This window comes from Rhinoraja longicauda, chromosome 30 (assembly GCF_053455715.1).
Source record: "Rhinoraja longicauda isolate Sanriku21f chromosome 30, sRhiLon1.1, whole genome shotgun sequence".
NCBI classification, from domain to species: domain Eukaryota; kingdom Metazoa; phylum Chordata; class Chondrichthyes; order Rajiformes; family Arhynchobatidae; genus Rhinoraja; species Rhinoraja longicauda.
Genome location: NC_135982.1, coordinates 16,279,171 through 16,305,957, shown reverse-complemented (window position 1 = coordinate 16,305,957; position 26,787 = coordinate 16,279,171). Strand labels below are relative to the sequence as shown.

At 41.0% G+C, this 26,787-nt stretch overlaps 1 protein-coding gene across 1 annotated transcript in view; it reads left to right on the top strand.

Moving 5' to 3' along the window:
• mtor (mechanistic target of rapamycin kinase) overlaps positions 1–26,787 on the top strand; it is a 234,675-nt gene that overhangs the window by 191,771 nt on the left and 16,117 nt on the right. Inside the window, exons 37-47 of the mRNA XM_078425527.1 lie at positions 802–917; positions 10,711–10,828; positions 11,694–11,891; positions 13,032–13,132; positions 16,433–16,529; positions 17,759–17,857; positions 18,987–19,109; positions 21,545–21,727; positions 23,615–23,749; positions 24,911–25,085; positions 26,299–26,434. Of these exons, the coding sequence (XP_078281653.1) occupies positions 802–917; positions 10,711–10,828; positions 11,694–11,891; positions 13,032–13,132; positions 16,433–16,529; positions 17,759–17,857; positions 18,987–19,109; positions 21,545–21,727; positions 23,615–23,749; positions 24,911–25,085; positions 26,299–26,434 (1,481 nt within the window). The remainder of the gene's footprint in view (positions 1–801; positions 918–10,710; positions 10,829–11,693; positions 11,892–13,031; positions 13,133–16,432; positions 16,530–17,758; positions 17,858–18,986; positions 19,110–21,544; positions 21,728–23,614; positions 23,750–24,910; positions 25,086–26,298; positions 26,435–26,787) is intronic.

The window sequence follows — 26,787 nt, the reverse complement described above, 5'->3', positions numbered from 1 at the left end:
GCGGCCTCCTCTTCCTTGCTCCTTCGCAACAGGTGTCTTTTCACTTCCACAGTTGGGGGTCCACCATTTGATGCAGCTCCAATTTATTATAGTGAGCAAACTCTCTCTCCATGTCTGCTTGCAGTCAACCAACAAAGCCCCAAATGTTAATTTTACTATGAAACAGATTATTATATGCAAAGCTTATGGACCCGATGGTATCCATAAAAGAAGCCACCTGATCAGCCGTCCCTAACCTGGTTTAGCTCAATAAATCTTTCACCCATCACCATCGTTCCTTGCAAACCAAATATTATCCTTCGTACTATCCAGTAGCTAAATCCTGCACAAAGTATAAATGATCAGCAACGTGACAATTTTGTATCATCTGCTATTGCCAGTCAACATTGAGGTTGTTCCAAAACTCCTGAATAACAGTACATTTCTGGTGAAAGTAATTGGTAATATTGAATAAATACACACACGCAGAAGGGAGGAAGTGATGCTGTATTAAGCTACTATCGTAGGTTTTAACTTAAATCATACTCTACATGACACAATCAAGCCATACACAATACAAGAGGCTATGCAAAGAGGAAAATACCAGTGCAGAATATAGTATTATGACATTACAGTTGCAGAGAAAGTGCAGATTTTAAAAAGTGCAAGGGCCATAACTGGGTAGTGTGGGAGATCGGGCCAATGCCCTTGACTAATGAAGTTGAACCGATTTCAAAGTAAGGTGGATAATGGTGAAGCAGTTTTGTTTTTGCAAATCTTAACTCTTTCCTTTTTTAACATGGATTGATTCTCGTATTTCAGATTGAGGCCTTCCAGCACATGCAACACTTTGTCCAGAACATGCAGCAGCAGGCTCAGCACGCCATTGCTGCCGAGGACCAGCAACACAAACAGGAACTCCACAAGCTCATGGCAAGGTCAGGACATTACTGTATTCTAACAGCTTGCTTTTTGCAATTGTTCTTTCATTTTATAAAGCACACGTGGGGAACAGTATGCACCTTCACCACAGCCAACAAACTGCAAGCTGTTAAGTTTGCATTTAATCACATTTAATCTTTGGAGCCCCTAGAGCTGTATTTAATGTAACCCCATTTTTTTTTTTGTCGAGCACGCCCAAACAAATGTGAGCATTTTTCAGGCCCCTACGTATTCAACTTTCTGAAAATCATTTAACCATCTGTTCCTTATTGTTACCGTAGAAGGCTTTGTGAAGGTGAAATGTTTGGCAGATTTGTTCCGAATTCCATCCACTTTGGAGAGTGCACAGGATCTCTGTGCTCCTGCGTGCAATTGCAGGCCACACTGCTGATAGCAAATGGAGGCATGAAATCAGTGGAAAAAGAAGCAGAGTTAATATTTTGTGCAGAAGGTGATTCTGCTCTAGTGTTTCCAGCATTTTCATTTTTTATTGCAGAATTTTCATCTACGCTTTTGTTTTCAACTTTCCATTCATTAATTTGGAACAGCAATAACAAAGACCCAGGTGGTTTGTGCATGGAACTATCACAGCATTTAAAAACCACTCGGAAAGATGGCTCGCGGTGACTCGTGGGTTCTGCAAGCCTCAGTGCTGGGACCCCAGTCATGTACAATATATATTGACGATTTAGACAAAGGAATTAAATGTAACATCTCCAAGTTTGCGGATGACACAAAGCTGGGTGGCAGTGTGGTTCTGCGGGGAGGATGCAATGAGGCTGCAGGGTGACTTGGATAGGTTGGGTGAGTGGGCAAATGCACTATAATGTGGATAAATGTGAGGTTATCCACTTCGGTGGCAAGAACAAGAAGGCAGATTATTATCTGAATGGTGTCAGATTAGGAAAAAAGGAGGTGCAACGAGACCTGGGTGTCCCTGCACATCAGTCACTGAAAGTAAGTATGCAGATACAGCAGGCAGTGAAGAGAGCAAATGGCATGTTGGCCTTCGTAGAGAGAGGATTTAAGTATAGGAGCAAGGAGGTCCTACTGAGTTGGATATGGGGAGAAAGCCAAAATGGGGTACTGTGGGGCCTGGTGAGACCACACCTGGAGTATCGTATGCAGTTTTGTACTTGTAATTGTAATTAATTTATTAGCAAAGTATGTAAAAACATACAAGGAATTTGATTTGCCATACAGTCATACCAAAAAAGCAACAAGACACACAACTACAGAGCACTGTGATGGAAGAAAATAACGTATTATCTTCTTCCCTCCTTTTCTCCCGTGGTCGGGGCAGTCGAACCGCCTGCAGTCGGGGTGATCGAAGCTCCCGCAGCCGGCATTAGAAGCTCCCGCGTTCGGGGCGGTCGAAGCTCCTGCAGTTGGAGCTCCCAAAATCGATCCCTAACCAAGGGATCGCAAGCTCCACGATGTTAAGTCCGCAGGCTTCCGCAGTTGGAGCTCCAGAAGTCGATCCACAGCAAAGGGACCGCCAGCTCCACAATGTTAGGCTGCAGTGCGGACGGAGATACGATACGGAAAAAGTTGCATCTCCGTCGAGGAAAGAGATTAAACAAAGTTTCTCCCCCACCCCTCACATAATACAAAACTAAAGATACACTAAAACATACATTTAACAACACACTAAAACCAACAAAAGAAGAAAAGAATGAGACAGGCTGTTGGCGAGGCTGCCATTGTAAGGCGCTACCCAATGAGGAAGGACATTCTTGCTATTGCAGCGTAGGTTCACCAGGTTATTTCCCGGGATGGCAGGACTGACATATGTTGAAAGAATGGATCGACTGGACTTATATTCACTGGAATTTAGAAGGATGAGAGGGGATCTTATAGAAACATGTAAAATTCTTAAGGGATTGGACAGGCTAGATGCAAGAAAAATGTTCCCAATGTTGGGGGAGTCCAGAACCAGGAGTCACAGTTTAAGAATAAGGGATAGGCCATTTAGGACAGAGATGACTAAAGACTTTTTCACCCAGAGAGTTGTGAATCTGCGGAATTCTCTGCCACAGAAGGCAATGGAGGCCAATTCACTGGATGTTTTCAAGAGAATTAGATATAGCTCTTGGGGCTAATGGAATGAAGGGATATGGGGATAAAGCCGGAATGGGGTACTGATGTTGGATGATCAGCCATGATCATATTAAATGGCGGTGAAGGCTCGAAGGGCCGAATGGCCTACTCCCGCACCTATTTTCTATGTTTCATGGATATATACATATATATACATACATACATACATGGATAGGAAAGATTTAGAGGGATACTAGACCAAGTTGGGCCCATTCTGCATAGAGGGGGGAGAGGCAAGGGGAGAGGGTGTCAGTGAGTGAGTCCTGGAACCAAAGCATCTCCTGTATTGGTGTAGCACCCTGAAGCCCCCACTCAATCCCCCTTATCCCCCCCCTCCCCCCACTGACTGTAGTAGTGTAAAATAGTTTCTACCTAGAATAAAATTAGTTTGTTTTTCACCGTATTGCTCAACGCTGAGGATTGAGCCTCTGCCATGTTTTTTTTTCCGTTATTCCAAATATGCTGCCGAAATGTGTATCATCTTTCTAACTAACCATAATGTCAAATTGCTTTCATGCCTCGTTGCTTCATACTTGTTGCAGGTTATTATGGAGCTGAAGATAGCAGTGTATCTGCCTCCCTTTGCATGACTTCTTTGGTTCACTTATGCCACCAATAACAAATCTGATTTTATATGAACTCATTTCTATCAGGGACAACTCCAGAAACATTGATCAATTCCTTTCAGACTTACTGTTAGGATAGCCAATAGTGAAAAAATTGAAGAAATAATATAATATTTGGTATTTCAGTGAACTTTGATTAAATCCTGCACAACCAACTAAATGTATCTGTAGTGTTTCTTTTATCAGAAGTATAATGTCGGTAGTATTTTGCCTTTAGTTCTAGAATGGAGTAGTGTGCACTAATGCTTTACATTAAAGGTTTTGTATTATCAGTCTGTCATGATCCCCTTTAGGTCTTTCAGAATTTTTATAAAAGGTAATAAAGCATGAGACGGTTGCAATAATGCACATTTTAAAAATTAAATTTGTATCCTATTGTATGTGAGTTGGTGAACTTTGATTTCTGAAATATTTATTCGAAAGGAGATCTATTTCCTGCATCGTGTGTTTTGTTCTGAATAGGCCATGCAATATATCATTACAGACTAATTGCCTCAAATGAATTTGACAGGAGACCAAACTTTGGTTTAATTGGGTTTTTCTCTTTCTTGCACTATTTGAAAGGAAGAAAGACTCCATTTATTATAAAGTCAAAGCCTCTCAAAATACCTCAAATAAAATAATTTGCTTCAAAATGTCATTTGTTATATGGGGAAAACATAAGTTTTTATTTTGTTAAAATTCCGACATTAGCCTTTTCTCTGTATAGAAACAACTCTATGTGTGAACAACTACAGGCTACTTTTAATGAGCAAAGCACTCCAGAAATACAAGACGTTTCTAAAAAGTTTAAAAAAGATTGACAATGTGACAAAGTCCATGCAAATATATTTTTATTATTATAAAGTAGTATGAATATGCATGAGTTGACTAGTAATTTAAAGTCAACCAAATCCATTTCATGTTTATAGAAATCCTTTGATGCAGTAATCCAGAAATCTTAAATTATACACTGAAGGTAATGGTTTTGAATCTTTTATAAATTTCAGCCTTATTGGTATGTCTGTAATATGTAATTACTTTGCCCTGTGATATGCTGCCAAATGATTCAGTTCATAAAAAACCTAAAAAATGTAAATCCTTTTTGAACTGACACACGATACAGTATCTCCGTTTAGGCTTATGCCTATTATTATAAACGTGTACTGAGGTTCAGTGGCAAGCTTTGTTTTGCATGCTATCCAAACAGATCGGATAATACTCTGCATAAATACAATCAAGTCAAACTGAAGTACAATAGATAGAGCAAGGGAGAAGATGCAGAGTGCAGAATGCAGTTCTCAGCATGGTGGCATATCAGTTCCATGGACAAGATCCAATGTCCACAATAGGGGAGCAATGAATCAGGCATTAGCCTCGCTTATGAAAGGACCATTCAGAAGCCTGATAACAGAGGGGATGAGGCTTGTCCTGAATCTGGTGCTGTGCACTTTCACACCCAACGCTTGGGCCAGTGTGTTTTGTTCAACGTAGGCTATTTAGTGGATGTAAAAGATTCCACAGTACTTGTTTTGTAACTTTGGAAGGAGTGCTTTTCATTCATCAGCATCGTCCTTTAGTTTCAGTATCCACAGCCTTTTCAGCTAGTGTGTGTCATATTGTGTAGTTGGTTGTGTAAAATTGTGCTGCTTGATTTCCCTGCTGGACATGGACAGCATGTTCCATTAGAAGAAGAAATAAGTTATTCATTGTCATTTAATCAAAACATTTAGCATTATAAACACATTGTGCTCATCTAACACCTGACCCCACTATAATTAAATTGCAGTAAAGAAGTTGTTAAAATAATATTACAGCAGATTAATAGAGGCAAATGGGGTTGACATCTCTCTCAAAAAAGCAATGGCTTCTGTGATGATACATCGCTGTGTCAGTACTTCACTGAAATGTCCGTCCAGAATAGGGATTACATGATTACGACCTGTAACCCGAACCACTTAAAGAAAGTGAGAGCACTTTCAGTTAAGACAAACTGGCAGTTTAACAACATAAATAGGATTCAGAGTAAAGCCAACAGCATTAACTTGGTTTCTGGCTGGCTAGTTTGAAGCCATGGTAATTGCATGCCACGTTTCTGGAGCCTTTAAGTATCTGAGCTATCAATCGGTGCACAGCCATTGTAGATCTGAAGCTCTGGATCAGCCTCAAAGATCTGAAAAGATCTTGCCACATACACCATTAAACAGGACAGTGACATCATTGTTGGAAGATCTGTGTTTAGAATGAAAGCACGCTTGTCTGTGCATTTTGATTTTCATCACCGTACATATATACTCGATTTCTTTCGTTTAGTTATGGCGGCACGGTGGCCTAGCGGTAGAGCTGCTGCCTTACAGCGCCAGAGTCCCAGGTTCAATCCCGACTACGGGTGCTGTCTGTACAGAGTTTATACTCCCCATGACCTGCGTGGGTTTTCTCCAGGATCTCCGGTTTCCTCCCACGCTCCAAAGACGTACAGGTTTATAGGTTAATTGGCTTAGTAAAATTGTAAATTTGTAGTTTGGGATCCCTAAACTAAACTAAACATACACTTGATGCTTGAATGCAACAAACATCGCAAATATTCAGGAGTCAAGAGTATTTGTCAGCATGCAGAAAATGGAACAATGAATTCTTACTTGTAGCAGCATAACAGACCTGTAAACATATCACTCACATTACTCATATTACAGAGGAACTATCCATATCCGAAACGTCACCCATTCCTTCTCTCCTGAGATGCTGCCTGACCTGCTGAGTTACTCCAGCATTTTGTGAAATATTACTCGTAGATAATGTATTAAACGAAAAAAATCAATAAACTAAACATACCCAATATTATTGTAAACTGCCCAAAGTGCTTCGTGCAACCATGACAGTTTGTAGTGCAGTTCACCAGTCCAGGCTTGCAATGTTAAATATTTCTCTGTTCACGTCTGTGATCCTTTGTTAGAATTAAAGCTTTGCCTTTGCTATTATCCTCTTTCTGGGTGTTACCTGTTCTGCTGAATGTTTCCAGTATGCTTATCAGTGTGATATATTGCACTGCCTCCAGTACTTTCCATTGTGCAAGGGTATTTAAGCATTTTGCAGCAGGGTTAATGTGTGGGCAAAAAAAAGCATCAATGCCAACAGGCAAATTATTGAATTTGTAAGGCATCAATTAAAAAGAGAGATCTACAGTTGGTACCTTGGATTAGAAATGGAGACACTCAAGTAATTGGTCTTGAGTGTTGTGAGATATCAAAAAAATAGAACAATGCTATTAATTGTACCTCTATATGGATCCAGTTCATGAAAATCTGGATCGCAGCCAGTGGAAACCGACTGTTAAATAGCTGATTGGCATCAATTTAAGCTTGAGCTTTCCAGCTAATTTTCCGATATATGAAATTACATATAACTAGCAGCTGAAATTAACCGGTTTCATTGGGCATGGAAATGGTCTATCCACACGCAATCACTTAATAAGTATCTTATTTCTTCAAGAACCAACATCTTAAACTTGAAGTGAATCCTGAAATTTTATAGAGATATATAATGTTTACAAGTATAGAGTCAGACAGTTTCTTAATTTCTTAAGTTCACAAACTGTTTTCAAAAATGTTGCCCACTTACATGTGTTGTTGGGCAGTTCTGCAAGCATATTCCATGTTGATATTGGTTCTTATTGTCATGTGTACCGAGGTGCAGTGAAAAGCTTACTTGCCTACTATCTAGTCCAAACAAAGGCACGATTAAAATGTCACAAAGTAATGTACCTATTACGGATATTCTTGCTATTGAGGGATTTGAAGGATATTCTTGCTATTGAGGGCGTGCAGCGTAGGTTTACTAGGTTAATTCCCGGAATGGCGGGACTGTCATGTGTTGAAAGACTGGAGCGACTAGGCTTGTATACACTGGAATTTAGAAGGATGAGAGGAGATCTTATCGAAACGTATAAGATTATTAAAAGGTTGGACATGTTAGAGCAGGAAACATGTTCCCAATGTTGGGGGAGTCCAGAACCAGGGGCCACAGTTTAAGAATAAGGGGTAGGCCATTTAGAACTGAGATGAGGAAAAACTTTTTCAGTCAGAGAGTTGTAAATCTGTGGAATTCTCTGCCTCAGAAGGCAGTGGAGGCCAATTCTCTGAATGCATTCAAGAGAGAGCTAGATAGAGCTCTTAAGGATAGCGGAGTCAGGGGGTATGGGGAGAAGGCAGGAACGGGGTACTGATTGAGAATGATCAGCCATGATCACACTGAATGGCGGTGCTGGCTCGAAGGGCTGAATGGCCTCCTCCCGCACCTATTGTCTATTGTCTATTAACTGTCTGAGGGTGGGGCAGGCTAATGGTGTTTTCAAGCCATTCTGTTTCATGGGACTGCAACACCGGGTTTTTAAATGCCATTAAATATTGCTGGTCTGTTGTGTCTGCTGATGGTTAGTGTGGCTTCAGGATGAATACACAATCAGGCCCAATGTGTTAGATTCAAAGTCTGTCTGCAGTTAAGAATTGTAAAACTATCTGGAATTGTAAAACTCTTTCCTGGGCTAAACAAGTAAACAAACGCAAGGAGCGTCACTCAACATTGCTAACCTCCTACCCAAGGTAAAGAATTGTGCTGCTTGACCTCAGGTACAAAGATAAATGTGAAGGAGTGGGTACATACAGCCCCACCCTCAGACAGTTAATAGCTTCTCAGCTCATCAATGTCAAAGGCCATCTCAACTCTAAATGTTTTGAATAACCAGAGATATTTAAAAGTAAGTCAAAGCAAATTTTAGTAATTTAAAGAATTAAACATTATTTCTAATAAATTTAAGAGCACACTTAACTGGTGCAAATTGTTAAAATGCACTGTTAATTTGAAATAATGAAAAATGGCAAACCATTTCATTTATCTTCAACATCAGAGTCACTGGCTCCAGCCAAATAATAAAGATGTTATAAGATGTAATAAAAAGGAACTGCAGATGCTGGTTTTATACCAAAGATAGACACACAATGTTGGAATAACTCGTGGGTCAGGCAGCATCTCTGGAGGAAATGGAAAGATTACATTTCGGGTCTAAAGAAGTGGCCTGACCCGAAACGTCACCTATCCATTTTCTCCATTGATGCTGCCTGACCCACTGAGTTATTCCATCATTTTGTGGCTAGCTTAGGAATGAGCAAGAGCTTGGTAAACCTGAGGGGCCAGATATGAAGTGCCTGGCAGCTGAGTAAATCTGAAATCACCAGATCCAGTGACAGGATTCTATTGCATCTGACCTCTCGCATGTTCTGGACATCTGTGCTGCACTGTACAAATGTAAAAGCGTGGTACAGCAGATTGAAACCTCTGCCCAAAACTTAGCACAATTTAGCCCATTAGTCACAAGACATTCTTTAGTCTGTGGTTGGAGTATAGCTGCTCCTATCTTAACCGTCATTCAACGAATAGGTGCAACATGTCCTCCAATGATTCTTGCCAACATCCACAGATGCACCGCAATGCCAGGTTGCATTACAGCTTGGTTTGAGAAGGGGCTGCTCGCATTGAATGGCGGTGCTGGCTCGAAGGGCTGAATGGCCTACTCCTGCACCTATTGTCTATTGTCTATTGTCTATAAGACCACAAGAAATCGCAGAGATGTGGATTTAGCCCAGTGCATCATGCAGACCAGACTCCCCACCATTGACTTCATCTACACTTCATGCTGCCTCAGAAAGGTAGCCAATGTAATCAAAGACTTGGATCATCCTGGTCACTCCTCCTCCTCCCTGCCTCCATCGAGGAGAAGATACAGAAGCTTGAAGACGCACACCACCAGACTCGGGGAACAGCTTTTTCCTCTCTGATATTGGGCTTCTGAACAGTCCTTCTATTAGCTGTGATACTGTCCAATTCACCTCTATCCCATTATGGACATTGAGCTTTGTGTATGGAACTGGTGCAGAACTATATTCTGCACTCTGCATCATTCCCTTTGTTCTACCTATCATACTTGAGTTTCGCCTGATTGTGTTTATGTATCGTATTATCTGATTTGATTGGCAAGCACGTGAAACAAAGCTTTTCACTGTACTTCGGTATATGTTACAATCATAAACCTAAAACCTGTCCAGCAGATTACAGGAATTGATTTACAGTGAGACAGCATATGCAAGCCATATTTTCTCCCTTTTGGTAATAGTTATCAAATGTCTCTCCATTCACGAGTTGCGTGCCAGTCAAATTGATGGGATCACCTAGTTTTCATGTAATGGGATTAAGTGCTTTGAGGAGATTCACTTTTCTATATATCTGCACCTGGTGCCGGTCACACATCTGATGCCTTGCCTGTAACTCTGAATCCAAAGCATAATTTAGTCTTGGAATTTCTTGAATAGTTTGCTAAATCAAAAATGTTTAAAGCAGCCCCGTGCTTTAATTGGAAGATTTTAAGTGCTCTGTGAACTAAGTCATTAATGTTTGCATTTGGCTTTTTCAACGAATGCTCACCTGAAAGGTGAGAACATGCTCTAACCTGCTTTAAATTGTGGCCATTTATTTAGTTATCTTTTTATCATTTTGTTGTTCAGTATTCTATTGCCTATCTAATGAAGTGAAAATAATTTATCCCAGCCCTGCACTCAGTTTGCAAATCTTCTGGCATTGTGAAGCAATCGACTAGAATAGAGCAGTATTGAGTTCTCAGCTCAGAATCACTTGACATCACTGCTCAAAAATGTGTTAAAAAATTATTCTGTGCTCTTATGATCTACTTTTCCGTCTCCTGTGCTTAAATTGCAAGAAGTTGTAGTGTTTGTTTGAATTTCATTTCTGAGAGTTCAGAGTAATAGGGGTTTAGGTGTCGTGTTGTGGGGAGAAGGCAGGAGAATGGGGTCGAGAGGGAAGGGTAGATCAGCCATGATTGCATAGCGGATTAGACTTGATGGGCCAAATTGTCTAATTCTGCTCCTATAACATGAACTAGTGAACGTTTTCCTCATAGCTGCCAATGGAGTGAATGAAATGGTGGCAAAAATATAAATGCTATGAAGCCAGTTTAAAAACAAATACTCCCAGATTTATTATCTTTTCATGGTAAATAGCAACTGTTTGTTTGCAGGTGTTTCTTGAAGCTGGGAGAATGGCAACTAAACTTGCAGGGAATTAATGAGAGCACGATTCCCAAGGTCCTTCAGTATTACAGTGCTGCCACAGAGCATGACCGAAACTGGTACAAGGTGAGTTCAAACCTAGTCTTAAGCATTTTGCTTTGTGAGCCTATAGAATAATTAGATCACCTTTCTGTATAATGTGTACTACCTGCATGCACATTCTTGCTGTGAAAGTTTTCAATCATACCTTTGTGTCATCAGTTATCCCTGTGCCCCGAGCTAGGGGCTGTAAAACCGTCACGCTTCCTTGCCAATATAGCCATTGCCAATAAACCCCTGCTAAAAGGCGAGGACATGTGAATGTCTGGTATTGGCAGTGATGAAGCAACCTCTGATATCGGTCATTTACTCTCACAGGAGAATGTTCCTTGGATTGGAGTTGAAGAGGTCTGCCAGACTCTGATATTCACAGGGTGTGAGTTCACAATGGGATTGGTAGAGGAGGGGAGAAGGTTATGAGAAAGGATGTTTTTTAATTACTTTTTCCTAAGCTACTCGAGGCTCTTCAACCCATTGAATCCACACTGGCTCCCATCAGAGCAAACCGGTCAGACCCCCTTGCTTCGACCTTTGCTTTTGTGGCCCTGTGACCTGCTCTCTCTCATAAGCCCTTTGGGGTTTTTTGACATTTGTTTACACTGATGAGTAATTTACAGACACCAATTAACCAACCAAAAGATTTTTGATATGATAGGAAACCAGGGCACCGGGTGTGGGGTGGTTGGGGGAATGGGGGCTGGTGGGCGGTGGTGTGGTGGGATGGCTACATTTCACAGGAGGATCGAACCAGGGAATCTGCAGCTATAAGCCAATTGTATTAGCTACTGTGTCTCCACACTCAGCCTGCATACATTTACATTGGTCTCAAAGGGATTGTTGATATATTTTTTAAAGAATTCAGATGGTCATTCCTGCTGTTCTTCATCTTTAGGCATGGCATGCCTGGGCTGTTATGAATTTTGAAGCTGTTCTTCATTACAAGCATCAGAACCAAACACGCGACGAGAAGAAGAAGCTCAGGCACGCCAGCGGAGCCAGTGCCACCAGCGAGGCCAGTAACAGTGAGAGTGAGGGCGACAGCAATGAAAGCAGCCCTGTGCTCTCACCGATCCAGAAGAAAGTCAATGAGGTAAATTTCTCCCGCTTAATTACTCCAGCACTTTGCACTTTTTTTTGTAAACCAGCACCTGCAGTTCCTTGATTGTGTAGAAATACGTCTTCGTAATATTATTTAATTCAAAAGTGTAACATATGTACATGTTCGTTCCTGTCAATCGCGGAATTAATTTCCTGGGTCTCCACTTTTAATAACTTCTTTCTCATCAGTCTTGCGTGCATACATTAGAAAACTGGAAGTATGATTACTCTGTTGTGCTTTTGGCTATTTTCTGAAATATTATTGATAAGATTAATCTTAATAATACTATGATTAATAATATTCATACTAATAATTCAGAAAATAACCTGGACAAATGCAGGTTCTGGATGTTTGTACAAACGGAAACAGTTCATTCCCTGAGAGTGGCCTAAAACAATAATTGGCAGAACCCTTAAGAGCAAAGAGGGATCTTGGGGTGCAAGTCCAGACCACCCTGAAAGTGGCAATACAAGCAGGTAGGGTGGTAAAGAAGGTATACAGCATACTTGCCTTTGTCGGACGGGGCATTTGGTATAAAAGTTGGGAAGTCACCTTGCAGATCTATAACACTTTGCTTTTGTTGTATTTGGAGTATTGTTCCGGTTCCAATTGCCCCATTACAGGGAGAATGTGGGGACTCTGCAGAGGGTGCAAATGAGGTTCATCAGGATGTTTCCTGGATTGGAGTGTATTAGTTGTGAGAGGTTGCTTGGCTGGAGGCTGAGGCAAGACTAGATAGAAGTTATATAAAATTATAACAGCCATTGATAGGGTGCGTAGTAAGTCTTTTTCCCCGTGTGGAAATGTCAAATGCTGGAGGGCTTAATTAAGTTGAAATGGGGGGAAAGGAGATTTGCAAGGTGTTTTTCTTTACACACCGAAGGATAGATGTGAGCTCCAGCTGCCTGGTGCACTGAGATGCTGCCTGACCCGTTGAGTTCCTCCATCACTTTGTGTTTTGCTTGTAAATAGTTATTTTGGTATAAGATGGATGGAAAGCTATTAAAGTGGGGAGAATTTAAATATTATCATTTGAACATTGCAATGGCGTATATTTCCTCTCTTTGGCGATATCTATGCCTATTAGCTGGTACTTAGTGTACTGTAAATATTTTCTATGCATTCATATAGGAGCTATCAAAAACATTGCTGCTGTACACAGTGCCAGCTGTCCAGGGCTTCTTCCGCTCCATTGCCCTCTCAAGAGGAAACAACTTGCAGGATACACTCAGGTAGGATGTAGCAGCATGTGTGTTAAAATGCCAATGGAAATGCGGAACAGAGACTCTGAAAAAAGATTTTCAAATGCAAAGTGTGAGAATCACATACTTTTGAAGTAGAACCTCAACTTTTATCCGCATTGTATTCTACTATTGTGTTTGTACTCTCTTCCATATTTTCACATTTTTATTGTGACTATAATTATTTTACAGCAAGTTGCTTAAGTACAACTGTCAGAACTGAAGGATAATTGAAAAGAGACATTTCAGGTTTTCTCTCAAAGTTTCATCCCGATGATGTAGGCTGCAGGTTAGACCTATATTCTTTCCAAACTAGGCAATCTCAAACAAAATTAGCGAATAGGCAGCACAGTAGTTATAACAGCATAAAGTTAGCAAGGTTAAAAGGTTAAACAAATTTCCCCTTGTCTCTACCAGTCGCCTGAATGGACTGTAAGTGAAGATGAGCATTGGATGAGAAAAGAATTAGGCTTTTGGTTATCACAAAATACTGGAGTAACTCAGCGGGTCAGGCAGCATCTCAAGAGAGAAGGAATGGGTGACGTTTCGGGTCGAGACCCTTCTTCAGACGGAAGAAGTCTCGACCCAAAACGTCACCCATTCCACCTCTCCTGAGATGTTGCCTGACCCGCTGAGTTACTCCAGCATTTTGTGATACCTTCGATTTATACCAGCATCTGCAGTTATTTTCCTACACAGGCTTTTGGTTATGATCTGTACTAGATAAGATAACGCTGTTAATTGGGGAAGTACGAAAGGACTGACTGAGCTTCAATGTCATTAAGTGGAGAGATAATGTTGGGACTGTTAAATTGCAAATTTATATTGAGATTCAGAATAAATCTAAATAAAACATCTGATTTGCAAGTGAGCATCTCAGTTCTGTTGTTTTTTTTGTCGATATTACTGTCATTAACACCCATAGAAAATCTTCATTCTTCATTTACAATACCAGTACAATTGGAGCCCTTTGTTTCCCGCAGAAACCCTTTGTTCTCCTAGGATTTGCCCACATCTTACAGTTGTTTCCTGCACCATTGATAGAAACCATTCCAAGCTGTCAGTTCCTTTAACAAGTTTTCAACAGCTTGACCGAATCTTGCAAATGAGTCTTTGACTGTATAGTTTACAAAAATTCTTTCAGTACTTTCCTCCATCGCAAAGAAGTTTTAAAAATCGCTGCAAAGATTAGATAAACAAACACGAGTTTGATTATCTTGCTATAAAAACACGTTGCGTTGCCACCAGGTGAGCATATGTTCCATGTTTGGTTGAAGATACATTCGCTGGCGTTTTCATAGCTGATCGAGCTGAAATAGGAATAATATTGTGAAGCACTGAAACCTGTCCAAGCTCAGGAGTGCATATACTTTTTCTGCAGTAAATGAGAGTAATTTGAGAGAGCTGGCCATCCATGCTGGAGGTATTGTATAATGGAGCCTTGTATCAGAGAAGAAGGGGCGTTTGAAGAGTCTGAAGATCAATCCCAATCTAAAACATTGCCTGTCCATTCCCTCCCCAGATGTGGCCTGACCCACTGAGTTTCCCCAGATGTGGCCTGACCCACTGAGATTCTCCAGCACTCTGTGTTTTGCTTAATATTCCATCATCTTATCGTTTTTGTTGTGTCCCTGTGTATCAGAGATTTTAGCAGTTCACTTGTACTTTGAAACTCCAATATTCCACTGTAGTTTAGAATGATCGCCTTTTTTCCTGCTTTCTGTTAGAACATTTAAGGTTCAAGGTTTTATAAGGATGAGACCGAGTGATCTCCCAATAGTTCAGTTGAGAACAGTTCATCGATTCTCCAAATGTAGTTGACTTGGAACCATTTATAAAGAAACTTTGCCATTGTAAACACATTTCTAAATTTGAATTTTTAACATGTGTTATTTTGTTTTTTGCTAATGTATACTGCTGTGTTTAAGGCGGATGGATTACTTAATTCCTTTACCAAAATACAGGATAAAACATAATATCAACACTGATGACTATGAAACAATGTGCTTTAGGGAAGAACATCTCCAGGCCTAGCCTCATATGCAATCCCAGACTCAAATCATTTAACTGGTCCTTAACTATCCTCTGGAATGGCTGAACAAACCACCTGTTTCAATGGCAATAAGGAAAGGCAATAAATGTGGGGCTGGGTAATGATACCCAGTAATGCTGGTTATATTATCTGGTAAATCGTGGTGGCATGAATAAAAATTTGTAGGATGATTTAAAAAAAACATGAACAAATGTTGGAGTTCAAGCAGGTTTGAGATGATTTGCTTTGTCAATATTTTAAATAATATGCATAAGATTGTTTAGAAATTAATTAGCGTAGCAATGTACCAATGTATCCTCTGTGATCTTCCAAATGATACAGTCAATCAGTGTGCAATTTTGCATTATGACGCCATACTCAATAGTTTCTGGATTTTGATATTATCTGACTGTGTCTGTGGAATTCTCTGCCACAGAAGGTAGTTGAGGCCAGTTCATTGGCTATATTTAAGAGGGAGTTAGATGTGGCCCTTGTGGCTAAAGAGATCAGGGGGTATGGAGAGAAGGCAGGTACAGGTTACTGAGCTGGATGATCAGCCATGATCATATTGAATGCAGGCTCGAAGGGCCGAATGGCCTACTCCTGCACCTATTTTCTATGTTTCTATCTAAATGTATTTTGTGCCAGTTTCATAGAGTCTTAAATTTTGCAGACAGTCATAGAGTCATACAATGTGTAAGAAGGAACTGCAGATCCTGTTTTTTTACCAGATAGACACAAAATGGAGTAACTCAGTGGGTCAGGCAGCATCCCTGGAGAAATTCTCTGGAGCATTCTCCAGAGATGCTGCCTGACCCGCTGAGTTACTCCAGCATTTTGTGTCTATCCAAAGGGTCATATAGCATGGAAACAGGCCCTTTGACCAACTTCCCCACACCAGCCAAGACGACCCATGTGTGCATGTACCTGTCCAAATGACTTTTGAATGTTGTGATCGTGCCTGCCTCAACTACCCCCTCTACAGTCAGCAGAGAAAACTTTCTTCCATAAATCTACTGGGTTTGAACCTAAAATCTGAAGACTGACTATTAATAATGCACTACCTCTTCATAACAAATGGTCATAAAATTGTAAAATTTATGACACAGGAGGATATTCAACTCATTATGTTCGTGCTGGTCAAAAAAAATGTTCTGCAGCATAATTCCACCTTTCAGCAGTTGTCTCTTTAATTGTCTGGTGGTAAGATCACAAAGTAATGCATTTCAGCTGCCATTAACGTCTCTTCCTTTTTATAGAGTTCTAACTCTGTGGTTTGATTATGGACACTGGCCTGATGTAAACGAAGCACTGATTGAGGGGATCAAAATGATTCAGATTGATACCTGGCTGCAGGTACACAAGATGTTTATGACTCAGGCAGTGGGATACATTGCTTTCATCAATTCGTACCTCAGTAAAATAACACTTTACTCTATAAGTCCGCATAGTTTTTGTGGCCGAGAATTAAAATGTTATAAATGCCCAGCCCCATCCAATAACACCCGAGGAATATAAATGTGTTCCCATTGGAAACGCCAATGTATCCTTCACCTTGCACAACCTGCTGGCCCAGCACTTGTGGTCCGTTGATGAAACAAACTTAATTAAATTGTCCTTTTTAATCTGATTATTTTCTTTTTACTTGTTCGGTGTTTGCAAGTGCACACACTGGTATCATCCAGCTACAAAACCTAATCCCCGTGAAAAATAAAACATGCAGGAAGATGGGTATCAATAATGAAATATGATGCATCACAACATGCAGTGTGGGAGAAGACCAAACTTAGAAGTTTTGGGGGGGGAATGGGGTGGGTGCTTTGTATCAGTAAAGGTAGTTTTCATATGAATGCTTGCCCGTACCACAGCTGTGGGATTTCTACACTGCACCATTCAGTCTTTGAGTATGGGAATTCACAATTCAGAGTAGCACCACCAATACGTAATGATGTCATGGACTCAGGAACAATGTGGTGCTAGATTATTTTTTGCTTAGTTTAGAGATACAGCACGGAAACAGGCCTTTCAGCTCACTGAACACGCGCCGACCACAATCCCAGCACACTAACAATATCCTCCTCCCAATAGGGACAATTTACAATTTTACCAAGCCAATTAGCTTACAAACCTGTACCTCTTTGGAGTATGGGAGGAAACCAGGGGACCTGGAAAAAAACCCACGCAGGTCACGGGGAGAAGGGACAAACTCCATACCGTCATCACCCCTTCGTCAGGATCGAACCCGGGTCTCTGGCACCGTAAGGCAGCAACTTGACTGCTGTGCCACCATGCCACCCTGATATAATACGATATAATATAAATCATATTAAAGTTTTGCTTTTAATTCTCTGCACTGTTTATTCTGCTGGAAAGTGCCCAAATATATTTTGATTGGAGTCAGCAACTCATTTCTGGCATTACCAGGTTTAACAGTACACCCACTAGCTGTATCTCAGTAGGAGAAGAAGGCAACTTCGGAAGAGGGAATTGAAGGGTGGAGGAGGGAATTGAAGGGTGGAGGAGGGAATTGTGTTTGCAATGAAGTTACAAATCTATATATGTTACTCATTATTGACTTTCTGTAGGTAATCCCCCAACTCATTGCAAGGATTGACACTCCACGTGCATTAGTGGGGCGACTTATACATCAGCTCCTGACGGACATTGGCAGATACCACCCCCAGGTAATCAAACATACTGTTATTTCCTTTCCAAACAACGTCTGCAAAATGTGGCTGCCCATGGCCGTCCACAGGCATTTCATTACATTTATCTGATAGCAAATGGTGTTTTAAAATAGTAAACTATATTTTTGTCATTGCACCTCGTGCATCTTAACAGTATAGTTAATACATTATAAATTAAGATCCAAGTTTATATATTCACGATTGTCTATTTATAAGCATCATTAGCCTTGCCCAAATGTAGGTGAAGAAATTCACTATCCAGTTTCACATCATCCATCTGAAGAAGAGTGTCGACCCGAAACATCACCCATTCTTTCCATCCAGAGATGCTGCCTGTCCTGCTGAGTTACTCCAGCATTTTGTGTCTCTCTTCGGTGTAAATCAGCATCTGCATTTCATTCCTACACATTAGTTTTGTTTTGTTTGGTTTAGTTGAGAGATACAGCACGGAAACTGGCCCTTCGGCCCACTGAGTCCGCCCCAACCAGTGATCCCCCGCACATCTATCCTACCGATATACACTAGGGATAATTTACAATCTTTTTGTACCAAAGACAATTAACCTACAAACCTGTATGTCTCTGGAGTGTGGGAGGAAACCGGAGCACCCAGGGAAATCCCTCACAGGTCACAGGGAGAAAGTACAAACTCCATGCAGACAGCACCCATCGTCAGGATCGAACCCTGGTCTCTGACACGGCACCTCTATAGCAGTGCCACTGTGTTGCCTACCTGTGCCTTTTGTCCTGAAGTTGTAAAAACATCTCCTCAATTCAAGATCAATCAGCAACAGAGAATTGCACTCTTAACTCCTTACCAATGGAGAAGATCCTTTTCAGTCTGAAGAAGGGTCTCGACCCGAAACGTCACCCATTCCTTCTTTCCAGAGATACTGCCTGACCCGCTGAGTTACTCCAGTATTTTGTGTCTACCTTCGATTTAAACCAGCATCTGCAGTTTTCTTTCAAACACTTCTGTTTTTTTACGTTTTTATATTAACCCCAAAACAAATGAGAATCATTATTTGTCCCTTTCTAGCTTGTATCGCAATTTGTGAAGGTTATAATTTTCCTTTTTACATTTTGACGTGGTGCATTTAATGATGTGTCCTTTCCTGAAACCGTAGGCATTAATTTACCCACTTACCGTGGCATCCAAGTCCACTACGCCTGCTCGACACAGTGCTGCCAACAAGATCCTGAAGAACATGTGTGAGCATTGCAACACGCTGGTGCAACAGGCTATGATGGTGAGCGAATCCTGCTACCGAATCAGTGGCATTTCAGAGTGAAAATCTATTTGTGTTTGTTTTCCTTCTTTGCCTTTCAAAGACAGTTCCACAAAATTGGAAAATTGTGCATGTTTTTTCTTTAAATCTCAAGGGAGTATATCAAAGCCAAAAAGGTGGTTTTGTGCACCAAGGTTTTTCTTTATTACTACATATCACTTTAGAATGTTATGGTTTGATGAGCAGTACCAATATATTTTATTTTTCCTGTAATATCCTCAAGGCTCTGGCATTTTAAATTAATTTTCATTGTAATTGGACGTCTGTGCAGTCTAGGAAATGTTTGTAATATATTATAGGTTATTCAGTGTTTTCTGTCATTGATCAAATATCCCAAGATCCGAGCAAAGATAAACACTTTTTTATTCTTTTTTAAGTCCAAGTCCATAAGGCCAATTTTAAATTGACAGAACAATATGTCAATATGACAGGGGGGATCTTATAGAAACATATAAAATTCTTAAGGGGTTGGAGAGGCTAGATGCGGGAAGATTGTTCCCGATGTTGGGGGAGTCCAGAACCAGGGGTCACAGCTTAAGGATAAGGGGGAAGTCTTTTAGGACCGAGATGAGAAAACATTTCTTCACACAGAGAGTGGTGAGTCTGTGGAATTCTCTGCCACAGAAGGTAGTTGAGGCCAGTTCATTGGCTATATTTAAGAGGGAGTTAGATGTGGCCCTTTTTGCTAAAGGGATCAGGGGGTATGGAGAGAAGGCAAGTACAGGCTACTGAGCTGGATGATCAGCCATGATCATATTGAATGGCGGTGCAGGCTCGAAGGGCCGAATGGCCTACTCCTGCACCTATTTTCTATGTAATATTAGTTTAGATATACAGCATAGAAACAGGCCCTTCAGCCCACCAAGTCCTCGCCGACCACAATCATCCATACACTCTTTCCATCCTACACACTAGGGACTATGCACAGCGGCCAATTATCCTACAAACCTGCACGACTTTGGAATGTGGGAGGAAACCGGGGTACCTGGAGAAAACCCACACGGGTCACAGAGAGCACGTACAAACTCTGTACAGACAGCATCTGTAGTCAGGATCAAGCCCGGGTCTCTGGTGCTGTAAAGCAGCAACTCTACCGCTGTCCCACTGTGCCGCTGTGATGTTGTTAATTGTAGAAGAAACCAAAAACTGATACGACAAAAAAAGGCTTTTTGACAGTACATAATATACAAAATGAATTTCCTGCTAAGAAATCATTTGCAGAAACTAATGTTCAATAATGAGGTGTATTTTACTGCAATTATATAACACATTGGTGAGACTGCATCTAGAATATTGTGTACAGTTTCAGTATCTTTACATATGAAAGGATACACTTGCCATAAAATGAGCGTAGTAAAGATTCAATACAATGACTCCAAGGATCAGAATCAGAATCAGAATAGCCTTTATTGTCATCCAAAAATGTCTTTTGGACGAGATTCCATTATCCACAGTGGGTAGTGGGTTTGGTATTTGTAAATTGAGTAGACTATGCTTGTGTTCTCCGGGATTTTGAAGAATAAGAGTGTTCTCATTCATAATTACAAAATTTGTACAGGTCTTGACAGGCTGAATGTAGAGTGGATGTTTCCCTTGGCCGAGGAGTCTCAAAGCAGGGGGTCACAGTCCTAGTATGAGGAATAGGCTACTTAGGACCAGCATAACGCAGAGCTTCACACACAACGTGGTCAATCTTCGGGGATATTTTACTCCGGAGGGTTGTGTGGACACGATCTTCAAAGTGGTCACTGATGGATTTTTGCTTATTCAGGAAATTGAGAAACATTGGGAAACATTGATGAGGGAAAATGGTGTTGAGATGTTGCGTGAGGGAGGCATGGTGGCGCAGCGGTAGAGTTGCTGCCTTACACCGCTTGCAGCGCCAGAGACCCGGGTTTGATCCTGACCACGGGTGCTGTCTGTGTGGAGTTTGTACGTTCTCCCCGTGACCTGCATGGGTTTTCTCCGAGATTTTCAGTTTCCTTCCACATTCCAAAGACGCATAAGTTTGTAGGTTAATTGACTTGGTATAAGTGTAAAATTGTCCCTAGTGTGTGTAGGGTAGTGTTAATGTGTGGGGATCGCTGGGCGGTGCAGACTCGGTGGCCCGAAGGACCTGTTTCCGCACTGTATCTCTAAAACTAAAACTAAAGATAGAAGATCAGCTTTGACGTAGGGTCAGCAAATGACCTTGTAGGGTTCTTGATTCTTGATTGTTCGTCAAGTTTTTAATATATTTCCATGCTAAGATACAGCAGGATATAAAGATGAATACCATGCAATTCTCCAACATACATTATTTGCTAGTTTTAAATATGACTGATTCCACTGATAGTATTTGTACCTGTGCAACACCAGCAGCTGTTGAGAAAATGAGTACTTGTTTAATATTTCAGGTGAGCGAGGAACTTATTCGAGTTGCCATTCTGTGGCATGAAATGTGGCATGAAGGCTTGGAGGAAGCATCGAGACTTTACTTTGGAGAGAGAAATGTTAAAGGAATGTTTGCCGTTCTTGAGCCTTTGCATGCCATGATGGAACGGGGCCCACAAACTCTCAAGGAAACCTCCTTCAACCAGGTACTGACCAAACTATAACTGGACTACGTTGTAGAGCAATATGTACCGGACTTAGAGTTCTGTTCCAAATTCTGCGATCAACAGCATTGCAGAATAGGCGTGTCGTGTCTGTGGACACATCTCCTCCTGCAGGGTGAAGTACGAATCGTTCAGCTTTCTCCCATTCCACCAGGAAAAGGCAAAAAACGTTCCTCGGCATTTATTCCACATTCCTTTTTAAAGTTATTATTATATTTTGTTGAACAAATGCAAGTCGTTTCTGCATTTTGGGTACATTATTTCTTCACAAACCATTAAATAATAACCGTTTGTACCTTTAAATACTGATACTTTAACTTCCTCGATTAGCATGGGGAGCAAAGGATTCTTCCTATTGTGGGTTGCTGTTATTCAATGATTCAATGAGACTTTATTGTTACATGTTCCTAGGTACAGTGAGATGCTTTGTTTTGCACACAACCCAGTAAAATCATGCAGCAGACCTCACCTCGGCAGTACACAAGAGTTGTCACGTTTCTGGCGCCAACAAAGTTACAATAGTTCACCCAACAGTTTTATTAGCAAAGAGAACATGTACCTTTTAAATAATGTAAGAATACATAAGTACACGCATGATGGCAATCTGTGTGCAAAATGCCAAAATGCAAGTACCTTAAAATGTTTCCAAGGCAAGAAAGCTCTGAGCCAGTTGTAGTTTCGGGAGCAGCCTCTTTACATTTAACCTGGGTAACCTGCCATCTAGTGGAGTATATGTTAACCTGTTTGTTTAAAAAAAGTTAATTCATTTAAATTATTTGGAAAGGGGCTGTGCATGAGTTGAAGAAAAGTCTACAAGAATTGTTCCAATTTAAAAATAAAATGTTACTTTTTTGATACATGAAGGTCAAGAATAGTTTGAGAGATTTTTTAACATTAAACATTAACTCGGTTTCTCTTTCCACAGACATGGCCTGACTTACTGAATGTTTACTGATTTTAGTTCAGATCTCTGGCAACTTAACCTCCCAAGTACTTCCATCATTTTCTCTTTTTATTTCAGATTTCAAGCATCTCCAGTTCTTTGCTTTTCGTTCCAGTGAATGAGTGCTGTTTCATTCTGTTCTCATAATGTCCTTTGACAAAGCTGAACAATGTCCAGTATAGCACAACATTCCAGTTGCACTTTGAAATGGTGCTCTAATATGCTCAAAATATCCTCTGCAGTTCAATGAACAAGTGGATACATGGATAAGACAGGTTTGGAAGGATATGGACCAAATGTGGGCAGGTGGGACGAGTGTAGGTGGGACCCGTTGGCCGGTGTGGGCAAGTTGGGCTGAATCAGCCTGTTTCCACACAGTGTCACTCTATGATTTTATGACTCAATATTTTTAAAACTTTCAAAAAAAACATAATTAATGGAAATCTTTTCTATCTTAAATATCTGAATAACTATAAAGCTATTCTTTTATTTACACCTGAGGTACTTCTAAGGGACAGAAGGCATCATTGTAAAGGAACATGTTTGGCAAAAATATGCATTTTATATTTTAGTTTTAGAGATACTGCATGAAAACGGGCCCTTCGGCCCCCCAAGTGCAAGCCAACCAGCGATCCCCGCGCACTCGTTCTATAAACACACTAGGGACAATTTACAACAACCAATTAACCCACAAACCTGCATGTATTTGGAATGTGGGAGGAAACTGAAACACCTGGAGAAAACCCGCACGGTCACAGGAAGAACATACAAATTCCGTACAGACAGCAGCCGTAGTCAGGATTAAACCCGGATCTCTAGCACTGTGAGGCAGCAACTGTGCCACTGTGCCGCCCTCGAACCATCCTTGGTTGAGTTTGTTTTAATTGGCAGGCATCTGACTAAACTGACGACGCTTGTTTTGACAGGCATACGGCAGGGATTTAATGGAGGCTCAGGAATGGTGCAGAAAGTACATGAGGTCTGGGAATGTAAAAGACCTGACCCAAGCGTGGGACCTGTACTATCACGTATTCCGACGTATTTCAAAACAGCTGCCCCAGGTGGGTTCTGGTTTCTAAAAATAAATACTACCTTTGTGTTCTTGTACTTGTAAACATATTTGTCGCAGTGACATTTGTTGAGCACATGTGCATGCTAAAGGGTATTTACACTTCAGGAATGGCTATTGAACCAGAAAATCTACATACAATATACAATACAATACAATATATCTTTATTGTCATTGTACAGGGGTACAATGAGATTGGGAATGCGCCTTCCATACGATGCAATAAATTAATTAGCTAATCAGTATAAATTTAGACAACCCAGTGAAACAAAATGTACATACAAAAAATACATACAAAAAAAATGTAAAAGGCAGGCAAATGCAGTGTGTTGCAGTAATCGAATGACAAGTCAAATGTAACAGCAGGTTTCATCGCTGAATATTCAGCCAACTTTCAAAAGTATGGTAACTTTTCGATTGTTCACTGAAGAATTTGCCTTTTATTTATCGTTTTGCCAAAGCCTGGCAATAAAAACAGTCCATAATTCCAATGAAATCGCAACAAGAAGATTGAAAGTGTCATTAAACTGGAAAGGGTGCAAAACGGATTCACGAGGACGTTAGAAACATAGCAAATAGGTGCATGAGGAGGCCATTTGGCCCTTCGAGCCAGCACCGCCATTCATTGTGATCATGTTACAGGGACGGGAGGATTTGAGTTACAAGGAGAGATTGGATAGGTTCGGACAATGCCGCCTGGATCTGGGGAGGCTGAGGGATGACCTTGCAGAGGCATATAAAATCACAAGGGCGTAGAGCGAAGATGAATAGACACAGTCAGTTCTCCAGGGTAGGGAAGTATTAAGCTGAAGGGCATAGGTTTAATGTGCCTCCCTTGTAAATCCACTTTGCACCCTTTTTGATTCGGGTAACCACCCTGGTTTAACTTCACACTGGCCTCAGTTGGCCTTTGTTTTTAATTAAATGAATGCGGGAGGCTGCATTTCCTACTTACGTACTGCTCGGGTGAGGAACAGTTCTCTGGAACGGAGCCCTGTTGTAGCCTGGGTAAACGCTACCAGACAATTGATATTTCAGGCACTTTTATGATAAGGTGCAAGCACAAAATGTTATGATGGGAAAAGAACCCACTGCACGCTTTTAATGATATCATTGATTATTGAAATGATCTGCACTTCGTATTTCCATCCAGCTCACCTCCCTGGAACTCCAGTATGTGTCACCTAAACTGCTGATGTGTCGTGATTTAGAATTGGCTGTACCAGGTACCTATGATCCGAATCAGCCGATCATCCGGATTCAATCAATAGCTCCTTCCCTTCAGGTCATAACCTCCAAACAAAGACCGAGGAAGCTGACCATCATGGGTAAGAACAACATGCTCTCCAAATTGCCCGTTTTTCAATTAGCTCCTCGATTTCTTTCTCCGAGCAGGATCTCAAATGGAAAGCAACTGGATACCATCCGGCTTCTGGTATTTTACTTTTTATTGAGATTACGGAATGAAGATGAGAACACTAAGACTTTTTAAAGACAAATGAAAATAACAAGGGAGAACGCGGCCCCTGAACTCTACATAAAGCAGCAGCAAATGTCTGGGATCAAGTGTGCCATCATAAAGATTTTGAAACTCTACTAACATATTTAAGTTTTGCTTATATGCTTTACAAGGGAGTCCCAATGATATTTTACAGCTGTCATCTGGGTATGCCAAAGCTCAGGGAAATGCATCCCCCATCCTCATCTACCCTACCAATTGCTACCTTTCTCATAGAGTCATAGAGCTATGGAGCATGAGAACAGGCCCTACGGCCCAAAGCTAGTCCTACGTGCCTGCATTTGGCCCATAGCCCTCTAAATCAATCTTCTTATCCATATATCTGACAAAATGACCTTTAGTTGTTGGTGTATCCTCTTCTAATAGCTTCCTCTGGCAGATCTTTTCAGATATAATCTTCTGAGTGGAAAAACTTGCCCTTGAGGTCCTTCTTAAATTGTCCTGTAATTTTGGCATCCTTTACCTGGGGAAAAAGACTGAGTGTTCACTTTATCCCAGCATCCTGGTAAAATTCTTCCACCATGATCTCTGACCTTGCCCAAGGTAATCATGGCCAACCCTACTGACATCCTAATCATTATTCTGTTCCCTTCTCCCTGTGGTGTCGTTTTGACCCAGTTGCTGGGCAGGAAATGGAAACAGGTACATGTACTTAATCCGCATGATCTCCTCCTACCCTTCGGGAGTTGATTCCTTCCTTTTCTTTCACTGAAATGCACGAAGGGAAGCAAATCAAACCTTGGAGTCTTAAGATTAAAATGAAAGGGAGTAACATAAATTGTGCAGCTGTTAGTGAATTTTTCTCGTAACTGACTGAACCAGATTATGCCTTTTTAGAAACAAGCCAGTCAGAACTGACGCCATTATTAGGTGTGCCATGTTGCACAATGGAGCAGGAGGGAGGCTTTGTCCAAATTATCAACAAGTTTGATTCCTGATGCTCTTCAAACCTGATAAAGCTTTTGTGGCAGTTTTTTTCCCCCCCAAATCAAATATAATAATATTTTATTGATTCCTTGTAGGAAGCAACGGCCATGAATTCATGTTCTTGCTGAAGGGTCACGAAGACCTGCGTCAGGATGAGAGGGTGATGCAACTATTTGGATTGGTGAATACCTTACTCGCCAACGACCCAGCCTCTCTGAGGAAGAATCTCGGGTATTGTCATGTTTCGTTGTCGAAAATCAGTACTCATTGTATTCGGTTTACAGTTTCCCTTCCATTTCAACTATTCCAGTTATTTAATTGAAGAGTAAATAAATTGATTACAGTATCGTGCTTTTGAAGCCATAGAGTCATGTAGCACAGAAATGGACCCGTCAGCCCATGCCAACAATCAACCACACATTTATGCTAATCCTCTCTTTTTAATTGTCCCCTCAAAATTCTCATTAGCTCTTTTCAGATTCTGCCACTCGCCTTCACTTTGGGGGCTATTTGCAATAACCAGTCAACCGATCTATCTGCGCATCTTTAGGGTGAACGAAGAAACTATAGCCCCCAGAGTAAAT